Below are 16,983 nucleotides of genomic sequence, written 5' to 3'. Positions count from 1 at the left end.
GCCCGTCTGGCACCAACAATCATGCCACTGTCAAAATTCCTGAGATCACATATTTTCCCCATTCTGATGGTTGATGTGAACATTAACTCAAGCTCCTGACTCATATCTGCATTATTTTATGCACTGCACTGCTGCCACACGATTGGCTGATTAGATAATCGCATGAATAAGTAGGTGTACAGGTGTACCTAATAAAGTGAGTGTATATTTTACAAAAGAAGACAAAATAAACCTCAAATATGCAGGGCTCATGAATGGGACAACTTAAACATGTCAAACTCAGACCATCTTTGTTGATGTCATTCTCATTTTGCCTAAATTAAGTTTCTCTCAGCCTGCGTAAGCTTGAATAAGACCAAACGCCCAGCCTCTGGGGTGGGACACGTCCAACATGCCAGAGAGCTCTGTGTGTTCAGGGTTTAACCCCGTGGGGTAGAACAGGAAACGGCTGCAACGGGAACCGTGCCTGCAGCTTCAGGCTACAGCTGGATTAAAAGAGCTCTTTGTGTTTCATTCTAAAGAGAGGTAGACTCCTTGAGAGACTCTAAACTGACTCATGTGTCGTCCCAACCCTTAAGCAATGAATCAATTTGAAAAGTTTGACAGTAAATTGGGGCCATGCTATACGACAAGTGTGTTTGTTGTGTCTGCGGGAGACAGAGAGATATAACTGAATGTGGATTCATGACTTCAACGTGGGAAAAATTCTCACTTGAGCGGGTGCATGCTGGTAAATGTATGACATGAAAGAAACAGTTCACCTAAAATTCTCTCATTTACTCACCCTCATGGTGGTGTAGTGGGCTAAAGCACATAACTGTTAATCAGAAGGTCACTGGTTCGATCCCCACAGCCACCACCATTGTCTTTGAGCAAGGCACTTAACTCCAGGTTGCTCCGGGGGGGATTGTCCCTGTAATAAGTGCTCTGTAAGTCACATTGGATAAAAGCTTCAGCCAAATGCATAAATGTATCTCAGCTCTGTAGGTCCATACAATGCAAGTCAACAGTGTCCAAAATTTTGAAGCTCAGAAAAGCATGTATAAAAGTACTCAAACAACTCTAGTGGTTAAATCCATATCTTCAGAAGCAATATGGTAAGTGTGGATGAGAAATAGATTAATATATATATATATATATATATGTCCTTTTTTACTATGAATTCTGCTCCCTGCCCAGAAGGTGGCGATATGCACAAAGAATGCGAATTGGCGAAAATGAAAGAGCTCCTCTTAGGAGAGAAGAGCGCTTAGAATGGCTGTTTGAAAGGGGACATTTATAGTAAAAAAGGACTTAAATGTTGTTGTTTCTCATCCACACTTATCCTATTGATTCTGAAGACATGGATTTAACAACTGGAGTTATACGAGTACTTTTATACATGCTTTTCTGAGCTTCAAAATTTTGGACACTGTTGACTTGCATTGTATGGACCTGCAGAGCTGAGATATTCTTCTAAAAATATTTATTTGTGTTCAGATGAAGAAGAAAGTCATACACATCTGGGATGGCATGAGGGTGAGTAAACACGACAGCTCAATATATAAAGGAAAGCAAGTTGAGTTAAAGTGACAGTTCACGCAAAAATAAAAATTCTATAATTTACTGAACCTCAATGCTGCTCAAAACCGACCTCATCACAGTCAACACCTTTAATTTTCTAAATGCATATTTTTTTAATGTTGTGTAATAGTTTTGTTTACCAGAATACTCCTGTTTTCATGTGAATGTGGCTTGTGTGTGGACAACGATGAGGTTTGTGAATCATTTCAAAGGCTCTGATTATGTGGTGACTGAAATCCTGCTTCCTCATGCACAATGCCATAATGTATGTAGAATTCTGCAAGCAAAATAACATTGTTCCAAAATAAGACATAAAACCTTGGTCACTCTTGCCACATTGACCACAAGCTGAAGGTCATTTTAGGAGACAAAAGTATTTGAATTCCATTAGCTTGAATCCGTTGGATCTAAACAGCTGCAGAAGCGGCTAAGGCTCATTACAGGAAGTTCCACTTAAACTATACATTAAGTTATTGAAGCAATATCTCCCAACAGTTTGACACTGAATTACGTTGAACACTATCCATTTGATTTGTAGCACTTAACACAGATTCTGCATTCTGCGATTCATGGTTTGATGTCCATAAAATCAAACTCAGGAGAAAAATTAACAATGTGTTAAATTCCACAAACAAAGCCCTTAAAGTGCCAACGTTTGTATATAAACTCTATAACTATTTATACGCTTTCCAGTGGTTGAGAGATATTGGATGTCAGTGTAACCGGTCCTACTCGCCCCACACGGGACTCGAACCGACGTCTCCGGCGTGGGAGGCGGGTGCTCTAACAAGGAGGCTAAAGGCTACAGCCTCTAGCGTCAGTCGCTAGTGCACCTCTTGAGGTCAGGAGAGTGAGGTTTACACCCTGCACAGCTATCTACCAGCTGGCTCCCGTTACACTCACCCCCCCTAAAACTCACTCCCATCCGGGTCACGGCACCATTGTAACCGGTCCTACTCGCCCCGCTCCGAACGGGACTCGAACCGACATCTCTGGTGTGGGCGCTAACAAGGAGGCTAAAGGCTACAGCCTCTAGTGCACCTCTTGAAGTCTGGAGAGTGAGGTTTACACACTGCACAGCTATCTACCAGCTGGCTCCCGTTACATCAGCGCATTTAACAAACCTGAAATCGAAAACGTGAGTAACGACACAAACACAATGTAAAGTAGGCTCACTTACAATCAATGGTTATGCCAATTTGTTTATTGCATTTTCAAGGTAAAACAGACATCCAACTCAAAGTTTTAATATTTCAGAACTAGAGTCATCAATTGGACAAACATTACCAACTAATCGATGCTTTACTTTTTGCTTCATGACTCCTGATTCGTGCACTAAATATATATATACAAAAAAATAACTATTTTTTCTTTAGATATTCTTTCCGTCCGCCACCTGCTCCAAAGTTGCGAACGCGGTGTATTTTGGCGAGCTGGGCCTGTATTGTCTCTATAATGTTCATGTGATCCGGGATGTGGACATAGCGCACGTTTCGGCCTGTGATAAACAGATCGTCCATACTGGACATCCGTCCACTCCTGTCCTTGTAAAGCACATCCTCCAAGCGGATGTTCATGAAAGCATCCACGTTAATAACGCGTCCCCTCGCCGTGCTCTCATCTCGCAGGTCAACGGTGGTCACCTCACCATGCAGACCCTGCAGGAGAATCACCAGACTGTTCTCGGCGATGGTGCGTTCACGGATCGAATGGGTCACCTCCATGTTCACCTGTGGGCAAAGAGAAATCATTAACATACCAATATTTGTAAAAACAGGGTGTGCAATTTTAAAACCACATGTTTGTTTTTGATATTTTTTTCTGTTTATGACATCAAAGATAAATTAAATAAAAATAATGTTTGTTGTTGATTTTAAATAATTTATATATATATATATATATATATATATATATATATATATATATATATATATATATATATTTTTGTAGTAGTAGTTTAATGATTCACCTAATAAAATGACAAAAATCATCTATGCATATCAGTTATTGGATCAAATTTGTTTTTATAGGTATTTCACTTTTCTCACTTTATGACTGGAAAGAAAAAGGATAAACAATATTAGTAAATGAATGCATTATGAAAATGACTGTTCTCTGACAAATAAATGTACTGGTGTTTTACTGCTTCACGCTTTACATTAATGTTCCCACTTAAATTAATTATTTGGGCGTGTTGTTGACACAAGCACATAATTCATGACGATTACAGCTCAATATGGGGTTTTGCGAAGGGTGACCAAACAATACATGTGCATTTTTGGAAAAATATTACGGGGCAAAAACTTCACAAATACGTTTGCAAGCATTATACTTCCATGCAACTTTCTGATGCAATACATCAGGAACAATCTGCTTCATGCGAATATTAGATTTTCTTCTCATCGAATCCAATCCAATGTCAAACATACATGCATATTTCAGTAAACATGCTATTTTTAGTTTTAAGTTACCTTTCTTGCAGCAGAATACACGCCGAAATAATGTTGTTTACATCATGAATACTTTCGCGCGCACACGAGCAGAAGCACTGTGACGACATCAAAAAAGGCCCGGTGTAAAATCGCTCACACACGCCCTCTAGCGTTCATATTCATGGACAAAAGTTACAAATTGTTTGGGATTAAAGGGCTTGTTGTAATACGTTTCACAGCGGTGAATGGTAATAAAATAATAAAAAAAAAAAACTAATTTCAGGGTAATATAACACAAAGCATAGTGTTATAAATGTACACTCAATATTTAAAAAATTTACAATGTTAAAAAAATTGCGAGATTTACGCTTTTAACCTTTTGTGCGTCAATTAAAAAAAAGTTACTCCCTAAATGATCAAAAAAAAATGCCATAATAATATTATATATTAATATTATTTTCCACTTTCAATGAGTACACTTTTTTTTTTTAACCAATATCAGTCCAGATCATAACTACCAATTTTTTTTAACATTTTTAAATGCCAGTTTGTTTACCTAATGTCACTGTTGTTGTTTTTATGAAAAAAAGAAGACATTTTTATTTTTTCCATGTACTAAATGCTATGGGGGATTTATTTAATTATTTATTTATTTTTTGGATGATCATAGTCTGGGAACTGTAAATGATTAGCAACAACATTGATTTTGATGCATTATAATGTTTTGTGCAGTGTCAAACACACACACACACACACACACACACACACACACACACACACACACACACACACACACTCCATAGACTTCCATGCATTTTGTACAGATCTAATGATAATTTATATCCCCTAACCCTACCCCTAAACCTAACCCTCACAGAAACCTTTTTGCATTTTTACATAAAAATATGTTGTTTAGTATGTTTAATAAGCCATTTCCCTCGTGGGGACCACTGGCTGGGCCCCACAAGGTAGGTGATCTCAAAGTTTTACTATCTTTGTGGTGTAGTATAAACATGTACACACACACACACACACACACACACACACACACACACACACACACACACACACACACACACATTTCTCAGTACACACAAACAAAACACACTCTGACGTCAATACCAACTCACCCACACAATTTTAGCTGCATTATTTATTCAAACAGAAAATAAGGGAAAAGCATGTATTTGCTCCATAGGCTAAACATCAGAAAAATGGCACCATCTGGTGGAAAGTAATAAAAATGTACATGTTGAAGCCAAGGATCTGATGAAAGAAATTAAAGAATGAAAGCATAATAACATAGAATTCATAATTTTATGCTTTAATGGCACTGGGATCAATGGGGGACATTTTTGTTGTGAAGGTCCTTAGTGTAACTATTTTGAGTGCATATAGTATTATAGATGTATTATAGGAACTAGGGTTGAAATATAAAAATTCCCCCCAAAATACATGCCTTTGGCAAAATGTATGCCATTAGCATTAACACAGCCAAAATGATTGAAAAAAACAAAAATGTCCGGAAGTTCGCACAACTGTTAAATAAGGCGGAAATGTGTCATCACACTCTGCGAAAAAGGTCTATTATAATTCTATTAAGATGCAAACCTCAATGTCTTGGCTACAAACAAGCCTACAAAATATTTTGAGGGGAACCTGCAGTTTATGGACACTGATATGAAAAGAGTACCTATGCAATACTATCTAAACTTTATTAAAATGACCTGCCACAGCATATCATTATTTAAAAATCTATTTTGGGCTATTTAATGGCAAAACATAAACAGTAAAACTGGTTTCTGGTTAAAAATCTACATTCATTAGCCTATATAGTTGACCCTTTACTGAATTTACTGGATGCTAGTGTGGTTTTATTGTGTTCGTTTCTTAGCACAACAGCTATTGATTCAATATGATTGATTGAATATGGTGATATTTTAGAGTGTAGAGTTCACCAGCATACAAGATGACTGCTAGAAAATACTAAAACACATAGTTACTGAAATATGTCTCCTTTGTGGCGTGTGACAACTAGCCCTGGTCTCCACTTTGTCCCCATTTTCAGACCCACCACATGCTACCAGGGGCGAACATTTCATCAAAATGTTGGGGGGGGGGGACAATTTTGTTGTTGCCCCGTTTGCATTTGTATTATTTTATTTCTGAAACAATTATTTTAAGAATATATCATTATATTATTTACAATACACATATTTTAATGATATTTTAGGGGGGGACAACCCTCAGACGCGATTTCCGCCTACGAATGCTACAGTCTTCTCTTTCAGAGGTCATCCATCTTGGCCAGCAGGTCATCTCCTTTGTTCAAGTGTCCATCTGTCTGTTCTCCCTCTCCAGTAAACGCTCCTGCTATGTGTGCCAGCTCACAACAGGCGAGATGATCCTGGAAACAACCAAGAACACAAACAACAACACTCAGGAATGACTAAACGCTGACATTGCTTTTAAAAGAGCTTTTTTCAAAATGAATATTATACAGTAAAAAATATTTTGGACTTCACTAATTGAAGTCCCTACAGAGTCTTTATGTGTAGTTCATCACATTAAATGTTCATATGATCGATTAGCATTTGACAACCAGAAAGTGTTCAAATGTGTCTTGTCTTCATTTATTAACTACGTTTTGTGAAATCGCTTTACATCGTGCCACTAATGCGATGACATTCAAGCCTTGTACTGTAAATGTGGCTTAGCCATGATGTAGTTTGGAATATTAATGAGATGGACTATATTAACATGTTTGTCTTGTCATTATAAAAGTTCATAAATGACTTGTCAGAGAAGATAACACTCATACAGCAACTCATAACACATTCCAAAATGCCCAGCTAAATAAATGTGTGGGCGCTATAATTTCGGTTCTAAATTCTCGGTAACTTCCATTTGATCGAATTTAAGTAATTTTAAATGTTAAGCTTGATCTCGGGCTGCACTGGGGTTTCTTAGTAGCATTGAATATTCCCAGCCATTGGCAACAAAATATATCAAGAACATCAGCAGATGTGTGAAGCATGTGACATTTTACCTGAGTCGCTTTCATGTTAATGACTCGGGATGTCTGTTGTTCCGTCCCTTCTGAAATTCCACTGGAAGACAGTTTGAGGGATCAGATTTTTACAAAACAAAGATTTCCATGCGCTCACAAGTCTCTGTGATGTTCTGGCCTCTAGAAATTACTAGGGTCCCTCCTTAATATACGTTTATGGGATTTTTTTTCTTCCTCCATTTTATCGTCATGAGATCATTCATGTCTGCACCAGAGTCAGTGTGGGATGAGTTACGTGTCAAAGTTTTGAACATAATAATAATAGTGATGCTTGACCTGATAATAAGTGAGCTTTTACAGACTCTAGTCATATCACTCTCTGCCCCATGGCATGTACATGACAGGATGACTCATCCTGGTCAAAGGCTAACATGTTCACTCTGAAAGCATTGCCCATATTCAACAGTTTCAGCACTTCCATTCCACCCATGAGTTTAGCAAGCTGTTTCATTTCATCTGTGGCCAGAGGGTTGGGAATTGTGCTGACCTGTTTATAGCAAGGTTTTCACACTTTTTTCCATTATACATACATACATACATACATACATACATACATACATACATACATATATATACATACATACATACATAGGGGCGGCTGTGGCTCAGTTGGTAGAGCGGGTCGGCCACTAATCGCAGGATTGGTGGGTCGAATCCTGGCCCACATGACTCCACATGCTGAGGTGTTCTTGGGCAACACACTGAACCCCAAGTTGCTTCCAATGGCAGGCTAGCGCCTTGAATGGCAGCTCTGCTTTCATTGGTGTGTGAGTGTATGTGAGAATGGGTGAATGAGATGCAGTGTAAAGCACTTTGAAAATCGCTAAGGTTAAAAAAGCACTATATATGTGCAGACCATTTACCATTTGAACATATTATTTGCCAACCAGCAAAATATTAACAAAAACACAATAATATCCAGCTTACACATACAAGGAATTTGTCTTGGTGACAGAAGCTTCCAGTGCACAACAATACAAAGACAGCAGCAAGACATAGATAATAATACAAAACTTGTAAAAAATTATAAATTATACTTATACATACACACACACATACATAGTGCAATTCTAATAAAAATCTGTTATCTGTTATGGACAGTGCAAATATTTGGTTTTTTTTTTCCAGAGGAATGAAATGGCAGAAGAGAAGAGATAGATGTGTTGGATGAATATAAAAAGACTAAGCTGTGTATTGCACATTAATTATTGCTCAATGGGGCATGAGATGAATAGCTCATGAGATGAATAGCCTGAGGGGAAAAAACTGTTCCTGTGTCTGACGGTTCTGGTGCTCAGAGCTCTGTAGCGTCGGCCAGAAGGCAACAGTTCAAAAAGTTAATGGGCTGGGTAAATCGTGTCCAGAGTGATTTTTCCAGCCATTTCCTCACTCTGGAAGTGTATAGTACTTGAAGGGGGAGGCAGCGGGCGACCAATAATCCTCTCAGCAGACCGAACTGTCCTTTGAAGTCTTCTGACCAGACAGTTATAGAAGTTCAGATGACAGACTAAATGACTGCTGAGTAGAACTGTATCAGCAGCAGTTTTGGCACGTTTCCTCAGCTGTGAAGGAATTACAGTCTATGTGTGTCTCCCACTTCAGGTCCAGTGAGATTGTAGTGCCCAAGAACCTGAATGACTCCACAGCTGCCACAGTGCTGTTTAGAATGGTGAGGGGGGTCAGTGTTGGGATGTTTCTCCTAAAGTCCACAATCATCTCCACCATTTTGAGCGTGTTCAGCTCAAGGTTGTATTGACTGCACCTTCTGTATGCATGTAGCGAATCAGCTCTATATTCTTCCACCATTAGGTAGCGAATCAGCTCTATGAAATATTAATAATCGATCATAACTTGTTATAATCAATTATGAATATTTGGATCAGTTAATCGGGTTAACTTGATGTAGCTACATTAACATTACAACCAAATACTCGGTTCATCCCGTGAACACTCAATTTTGGTTATTAATTAATTAATTGATAGAAATGTACATTTCCGGGGCAAGGGAAATGTCTTTCTTACTAAGTATTAAGAGCAAGTAGTCAAAATCTATGATTAGTGACTTTAGATATGAGCTTGAGACACAGACAACTTTACATGTGACATGAACAAGACTTTATTAACTAGACTAAACATTTAAACTACTCTAACATACATATACATACATTCATACAGTTTACCAAGGGAAAGAGGGCTGAAGCAGAATACAGGAAGGCAAGAAGTTATAGCATTGTTTGAAGTTCAGCAGATCAACAGCCTGAGCAAACCATCATATTAGTTCTGACACGCCCTTTTTAGAAAGGGGTTAAGGATACTTAATGTATCAAATAATGAGACTAAGTTTGATACTTGCATGTCCCATTTGAATTAAACTGTCCTGATGCAATTTGTTGAGGCTCCAGTTGATCTTTGATGATGTTGTCTTGATATCTTTGGTGAATGGAAAGACAAGGCCGTACGTAGCCTGGCGCACGCTTGGGAGTCCTTGGGGCCTTTAGTTTGGCATCATTCAGCGAGAGAGTGAGAGAGCACAAGGCTCAGAGAACCAGAAAGCAAGAGATAAGCGACAAGAGAGAGGAGAGAGAGAGCGAGGAAGAGATTAGAGAGTGAGAGGAAGTGGGCGCAGCAATTTTATACCCTCGGGAAACAGGTCCCACCTCTCATTGGCTCGACCAATGAGAAGGGTTTGGGTTCCAGGCGGGAATTTGGTTTATTGCTCTTTGTTGTAAAATTGCCCATTGCATGTGCAAGAAAGAAAATAGGAAATATACTTTTAATACTAATATGTTGTTGTTATCGACATATCATGTACACAGTCATTTCGATCTTCAAAATACCAAGTTATAGAGACCAAATATGCCACACATATGATTTTGGTTAACCATAGTATGCAAAGTCTGAAACATTAACCCATTAGTTTGCAAGAAAACATAGATCAAGCACATTTAAGGGAAAATGTGAGATGGCACATTAGATACATGTCAATATTTATCACATGGATATATAGAATATATATATAGGATTAACAGGGTTCATTTCTCTTTCTCAGTAAGAGAATGAAGGGAGGGTCAGCACTTCTCTGAACATTCCTTTGGAGGTCGTAAAGGCCTCCATTACTCTGGGCAGGAGAATGATTCCTTTGTCAAAGCTCATTTGCATGTTTATGACAGTAAGAGATTTTGGGCTGAATGACTCAAAAGATAGTAAAACATTGCGTAATATCATTCTACAGAGATCTTATATTCGAATTCAGCTCGGACAAATCGTAAGGTTTAATTTGATACCAAGAAACATGTGTTTAGTACACTTAGAAAGGGAATATACACTGAGGCTATTAAATATGAGGCCTCAGAGTTTAAAACACACAACGAAACAGTTCTAACGAGTTTGATATACCTCAGAAATACACAACATACAGGGATTACACGTATTTCATTAGCAATATGCAGTTCTGTGTTTAACTGGAAAACACACACACACACACATTTTTACGTTCAAAGTTTCCCCCTTCCTGTCCACACGATAAGCACGTGGTGAGCATGCAGATGTCACATGCGGTTCTCTGTCAATAGTTCATTGTCTCTTTGTCAATACATTTATTGTGCTTGTGGAGGCTGGTTGGCGCTATTTCAGTAATTAGGGGAGTTTTTAAACAGTAAGTTCTTGTTTGTTCGTGAATCTGTTAAAGCCACTGATCCTCCGCCATACCTTACAGCAGACTCATCGTCATCTCGGATGAGGCCGATGACAGTGGTGTCGTCTTCAAACTTCAGGAGCTTGACAGACGGGTCCTTGACGATGCAGTAATTTGTTTAGAGGGAGAAGAGTAGTGGGGAGAGCACATATCCCTGGGGGGCACCAGTGCTGATTGAACAGGTGCCAGAAGTGAATTTTCCCTGTCTCACAAGCTGTTGCCTGTCTTTCAGAAAGCTGGTGATCCACTGACAGATAGAGCTGGGAACCGATAGCTGGTGTACTTTGTTCTGGAGGATAGCTGGGATGATGTGTTGAAAGCCGAACTGAAGTCCACAAAAAGGATCCTTGCATATGCCCCTGGTCTGTCTAGATGTTGCAGGATATGATGCAATCCCATGTTGACTGCATCATCCAAAGACCTGTTTGCTCGATAAGCAAATTGGATGGGATTCAGAAAGGGTCCAGTGATGTCCTTCAGGTGGGCCAACACCAGTCTCTCAAATTACTTCATGACCACAGAGGACAGGGTGACAGGTCTGTAGTCATGAAGTCCTGTGATTTTTGGTTTCTTTGAGACAGGGATAATGATTGAGCATTTGAAGCAGCATGGGACTTCACACTGCTCCAGTGATCTACTGAAGATCTGTGTGAAGATGGGGGCCAGTTGATTAGCACAGGATCGAAGACACGCTGGTGAGACGCTGTCTGGGCCTGAAGCCTTCCTCGTCTTTTGTTTTATGAAAAACCTGTCACACATCCTCTTCACAGATCTTAAGTGCAGCAGGAGGGGGGAGGAGGGGGGTTTCAGGCGGGTGTGGGGTGTGAGATTGGTCCTTTAAAATCTACAGTAGAACACATTCAGGTCATCAGCCAGTTGTTGGTCCACCACAGGGTTGGGGGTAGGAGTCCTGTAATTTGTGAGTTGTTTCATGCCACTCCACACTGATGCAGGGTCATTAGCTGAAAACTTGTTTTTAGCATCCTCTTTGGCATGACAAAGCTGTCTGAGTTTTCTGTAAATCATGGTTTATCGTTATTGAATGCACCCCCTGCTGGCCTCCCTAATACCACTTCCAGATTCCATATTTGAGGAGATAATTATCAGTTTATTATCAAATATTTGTTATTTTATTTAATATTTACATGTTTGTGCCCAATCGCATGACAGATCAAATGAGCCCTCGCGTAGCTCGCATGTTGAGCTTCCTCCACTGGAAAACCCTGTTCTTCTTACCTCGCAACTTTTAGCATTAAACCACCTGTGAGGTAAGAATATATAAAGGAATACGGAACAAAGAGACATATGTCTGCATATGGGTGTGTGTGTGTGACTGTGAGGATGTCAACATCTGCTTGTGTAGTGTCAGTGTTTCCAAGAACTACAACAAATGAATTTGGCTCTGATTCACACTAACTATAGGGATGGGACAGAATTGCAACATTAGCGGTCTATCTGTGATATCTAAACCTTTACCTGCTACATTACCTCAAATCCATGTGGCACTGGCCATGAAGTCGACAGCACAAAATGGCCATTAGGATTAGGATTCTGGAAATGTTCTTTTAAGTAAATTGAGATCTGATTGAAGATAATATTGCACAATTGCATACAATCTGTAAGCATTACTAAGATTCCATTACAATAAACGTGCTTGAACACTCCCACACAAATGCATTAAGTACTAAGATTTGCATACAACTATGATTTGGCTGTGATCCATTTAAAACAGACAAAAATATATATATTTGTAACATTGTATAAGCTTTTACATAGGTACACGATGAACAGCTCATGATGATTTGCATATTTTGAAAGAGAAACATAATCTCTCAAGTTAAATTACTTGAAACTCACCATCCGTTAAGGGTGTAAACAGCTTAGAAAAAGAGATTCTTTTCAATACATTTTCATTTTGCAAGTGTGCACCATGAATAACAAGAACATTGGCATAGGATGTCAGGTAGGGTGAAATAAGGTAAAGTGGGACGCTTGTTGCCATTCATCTCAATGACAAATAAATAAAATAAAAATGTTTTACTGTACCAAATAACATCTCACTGGGCAGTAGTGGACAATTAAATAAACCTCTATAATCTGTTGCTGGGCTTTGTTGATCTGCACTTATATAGTGCTTTTTTTAAACCTTAGAGGTTACCAAAGTGCTTTACACTATGTCCAAATCGCCCATTCACACACCCATTCACACAACAAATGATCTGCCATGCAAGGCACTAGCCTGCCATTGGGAGCAACTCAGGGTTCAGTGTCTTGCCCAAGGACACTTCAGCATGTGGATTCGTGTGGGCCAGGAATCAAACCGCCAACCCTGCAATTGGCAGCCGACCCGCTCTACCACCTGAGCCACAGCTGCCCACTGTCTAGTTCATAAGTTTGGAATTGAGGCTCTAACCTACTCCTTGATGCTGTCAATGTGGATGAAGGTAATAAGCATTAAATCTCGTGGACGGGGACACAGAATGATCGCATACTTAAAGGCCATAGTCATCAAATTGTACAGCTGCAATAAAAACATCATAATTCTAATGTTGTCCAGTTAGACAAAATGCATATATATATATGCATATATATTAAAACATATTCAGATAATTCAAATGCATGACTATTATGGCACAGGAGTTAAGCATTGATTAGACAATACAGAATCCAGTGTATTGTTTATTTGCATATCATTAAACAGAAGCCAATCAATGGCCTACAATTCACAGCACTCCATTTTGTAATTTAATTCGTCAGTCAGTCCGAGATTTATTATAAGGGCTTGTCTAAGGACCCGTCAATGTACACCTGCGTCTCACTTTGGTTGCATTGCATCATAAACAAACAATTAAACGTTAAAAATTAAACAAAAAAAATCACGTCTTGAGATAACTAAGTTCAGATTTGCGCTTCATCAAGGTGTGTTTTGAATGCAAGAATGGTTCCTCGTGTTGTGCTTTCTGCTCCAAGTAGGTATAACTGCAGGCCGAGACCTCTAAATGGGGCTGAATCTTGGGGGTTGCGCCAACTCCAAAAGGGTTGAGGTTAGGGAAAGGGTTGGGTTAGGTTAGGGGCTCCCTATATCTTTAATGGTAATTTGGAGCTCATGCATCTTTTTGGAGCTATGCCTGCAGCTATACCCTTCTTATGTCCTGAAGGGTTGGTTTGCTCTCTGTATAAGCTCCACGTTGCCTATACAGTTAACGTTTCGCCTAATGTCCCCTGGAAAAAAAAACAGGTGGTACTTCAAGTTTGAATTGCTCAAGAATGTTCTTTATTGCGGTCCGGGGTCATGATTAATTGCATTTTATATATATAATTAATCACACTGAATTTGTGTATTAAATCGACAGACTTAGTAATCACATTACCTTGAGACAAGATGGACAGTTGGAATAGGAATGTGGTTGACATTTGTTTGTTCTGGGCACGAGGGACTGTTAGTTTCATACGTTGCTCATGCTGGCGGGATTGAGACTCATGATGGAAATGTCACAACAAAATTAACAATAAAAACAGCGTAAATAATCTTTCATATAGTGAAACCATGCAAGCTAATTAATTATTCATGTTAAGTAAAATCTACTTATTTTATTTAAATTTACTCAAATTAGCAAATAAATATGACAATGTTTTCTACTTTGGGATTAATACATGACGACACATTGAAAAAAATAGCAAACATTCATAAATACGTACACATAGTAATACGTATAAACTACAGCATGAATTTGTTCATGTTTGAATGCAGAATTTACGTCATATTTTCAAGTTCACGTTTAAAGTAACTTATTCAATGTAGAAAGTACTTAATAATTTCTACGATATTTACTTTGCACTCAAAATCGTATTTTTTTCAGTGGCCTAAAATTGACATATGTAGGTTTCATTCACTATATTTCTTGTCGATAAAAATGTTGTTTGGAAAAATTACAAGTATAGTCTTGTTAAATAGATTATAACTCTTTACCGTGTATGTTACAGTAACTGCCCATTAACGAATTAACGATTTTTTCACTGTAGCATTTTTTACATTCATTAACCATTAAAATGACAGACTTTTTTTTACATCTTTACTAACAGCTTTGCTCCATCTGCCCTTCTTTTTAATAAAATAATACTGAATATAGCCTCATGTGGTGATATCTAAATGAACTTGTTTATTTAACATCACTGAATCTATCAGGAATGTTCTGGTTCAATACAAATTAAGCTCAATCGACAGCATGTGTGTGGCATAATGTTGATTACAACAAAAATTAATTTAGACTCGTTCGTCATTTTCTTTAAAAGCAAAAAGCAAAAATCGAGGTTACAATGAGGCACTTACAATGGAAGTGAATGGGGACAATTTTTGGAGGGTTTAAATGCAGAAATGTGAAGCTTTTAATTTTATTAAAAATTGACAGTTTTTACAGTCATTTTAGGGTTTGTTTAAATTTTTATGGCAACAAAGTTTATTCATCACACTAAAATCAGGTTAACACATTTTTACATTTTGTACTACTTTTGAAAAAGTATGTATATTAATGCTTACGGATTGGCTCCATTGACTTCCATTGTAAGTGCCTCACTGTAACACAGATTTTAGCTTTTTTTAAGAAAAGGAGGGATTTTGTGGTAATCAACATTATGCCAGAGATGCTGTCAATTGTGGTTAACTTGTATTAAACCTGTAATATTCCTGGAATAAAACTTTAGGTTACAATAGTGAAATGAATTTCACTCCTTTAGCTAACAGTTGCAACCACTTTCTATATAATGACAATCATACATTTTTGTTTATAAATATTGTTACATTCCAAATGAACTGTATTTATGAGGGAAATGGCTAAATACCAAATCATTTATATAGCAGATCACTACTTTTGCACGTAGGCTGCTTGCTCTGTTTTACTCTAATGATGCTAAACAAACAAAACTGTGTGAGGAACAACAAGAGATAATAGGGCATTCCTGGGGAATACTAATAGTTGTTAGCTGGGATTACGTTAGCTTAGAAGCTACTGTGTGTGGACTATGGGGGTTGACACTACTGATGGTTACCTCTCTGAGTTTTATCATCTCTTTCATCCTGCGCTCGAAGGCGCTGGTCCAGAATGTATAGCATTTCTCCACCCTGGTTTATTATCAGCAAAGGAATTGTTCGTTGGGACATACCGGCGGCGCTGAGTGCTGCAGAAGCTATGGAGTGACTGAAGTTATTTGATAAACCAGTAATTATATATCATAAATCAATTCCTTCATATATGCAGCTTGTTCTTATCACATTCATTTCTCTTTGTCGGCAACTTCTAGATTGTCTGGAATGTGCCCAGTGGCAGTTCTAGCTGGTATAGCACCCCGGATGAACACATCCTTCAGCACCCTCCCACTGCCAACAAAATTTGCCAACATGGGCAACTGCCCATGTCGCCCATCCTTCAATCCGCCACTGAATGCGGCACACACAGCCACATCAAAGGCGCATGGTCCAGCAGGGCATTATGACATCACGTAAAGACAAACTGACCCACTGATCAGGCACGCGCACACACCTGCCACGGTAGTCTCACATATTTTGCATATACAGTATATAATTATGCTTATCTATAAAATGAACGAATGCAATAGCCAGGAGTGAATAATAAATGAACACATAAAGTGAATAAAACTAAATATATACAAATGTGTGTACTTCTTAATCATATCGTTTCATTATTTGTGTTTTTCTTTAAAATGGTTGTGCTTATATACGGTTGCCTTTTTACTAAATCATTGCCTAATTGGATGGAAATGTCATGCATAACATTATAGGTAAAAAAAGAACCTCTTTCAACGGCTGTTTCTTGTTGTATTGGGTTCTTGAGGGGACTTCATGGTTCTTTGCGCATTAAAAAAAAATTATTAACATTATATTATAGGTTCCTTAAATCAGTGTGTTGGTTTATGGGTTCTTTAAAGCACTATTGTTTTCTAAAAAGAATACAAATGTTATTGTGGAACTTTAAAGGATTATGACATCAGTTTATGAAACCTTTTTTGGTTCTAATTGGAACCTTTTATTTTTAAGAGTGTTCAGATACTTTATAGCATTTAAACATGACTAAATTAAGATGTTCAAGTGTTTAGTCCACAAGTGGAGTGGTGGTGGCGTAGTGGACTAAAGCACATAACCGGCAATCAGAAGGTTGCTGGTTCGACCCCCACAGCCACCACCATTGTGTCCTTGAGCAAGACACATA

General features: G+C 38.3%; 2 protein-coding genes across 2 annotated transcripts; both read right to left on the bottom strand.

The window, feature by feature from the left end:
• Positions 1-2,740: 2,740 nt before the first annotated feature.
• On the bottom strand, positions 2,741-4,139 carry lsm10 (LSM10, U7 small nuclear RNA associated). Its single transcript, XM_052093378.1, has 2 exons — positions 4,035-4,139; positions 2,741-3,293 (listed from the first exon to the last, which is right to left on the bottom strand). Exon 2 carries the CDS (start codon positions 3,285-3,287, stop codon positions 2,925-2,927), a length of 363 nt encoding a protein of 120 aa, XP_051949338.1. The 5' UTR covers positions 3,288-3,293; positions 4,035-4,139; the 3' UTR covers positions 2,741-2,924.
• Positions 4,140-6,282: 2,143 nt separating this feature from the next.
• On the bottom strand, positions 6,283-12,297 carry LOC127619453 (protein OSCP1-like). The gene is made up of 5 exons (XM_052092311.1): positions 12,248-12,297; positions 11,996-12,020; positions 7,416-7,552; positions 7,045-7,114; positions 6,283-6,402 (listed from the first exon to the last, which is right to left on the bottom strand). Exons 1-5 carry the CDS (start codon positions 12,295-12,297, stop codon positions 6,283-6,285), a joined length of 402 nt encoding a protein of 133 aa, XP_051948271.1.
• Positions 12,298-16,983: the final 4,686 nt, after the last annotated feature.

This window comes from Xyrauchen texanus, chromosome 26 (assembly GCF_025860055.1).
Source record: "Xyrauchen texanus isolate HMW12.3.18 chromosome 26, RBS_HiC_50CHRs, whole genome shotgun sequence".
NCBI classification, from domain to species: domain Eukaryota; kingdom Metazoa; phylum Chordata; class Actinopteri; order Cypriniformes; family Catostomidae; genus Xyrauchen; species Xyrauchen texanus.
This window is presented reverse-complemented; position numbering and strand designations above follow the sequence as displayed.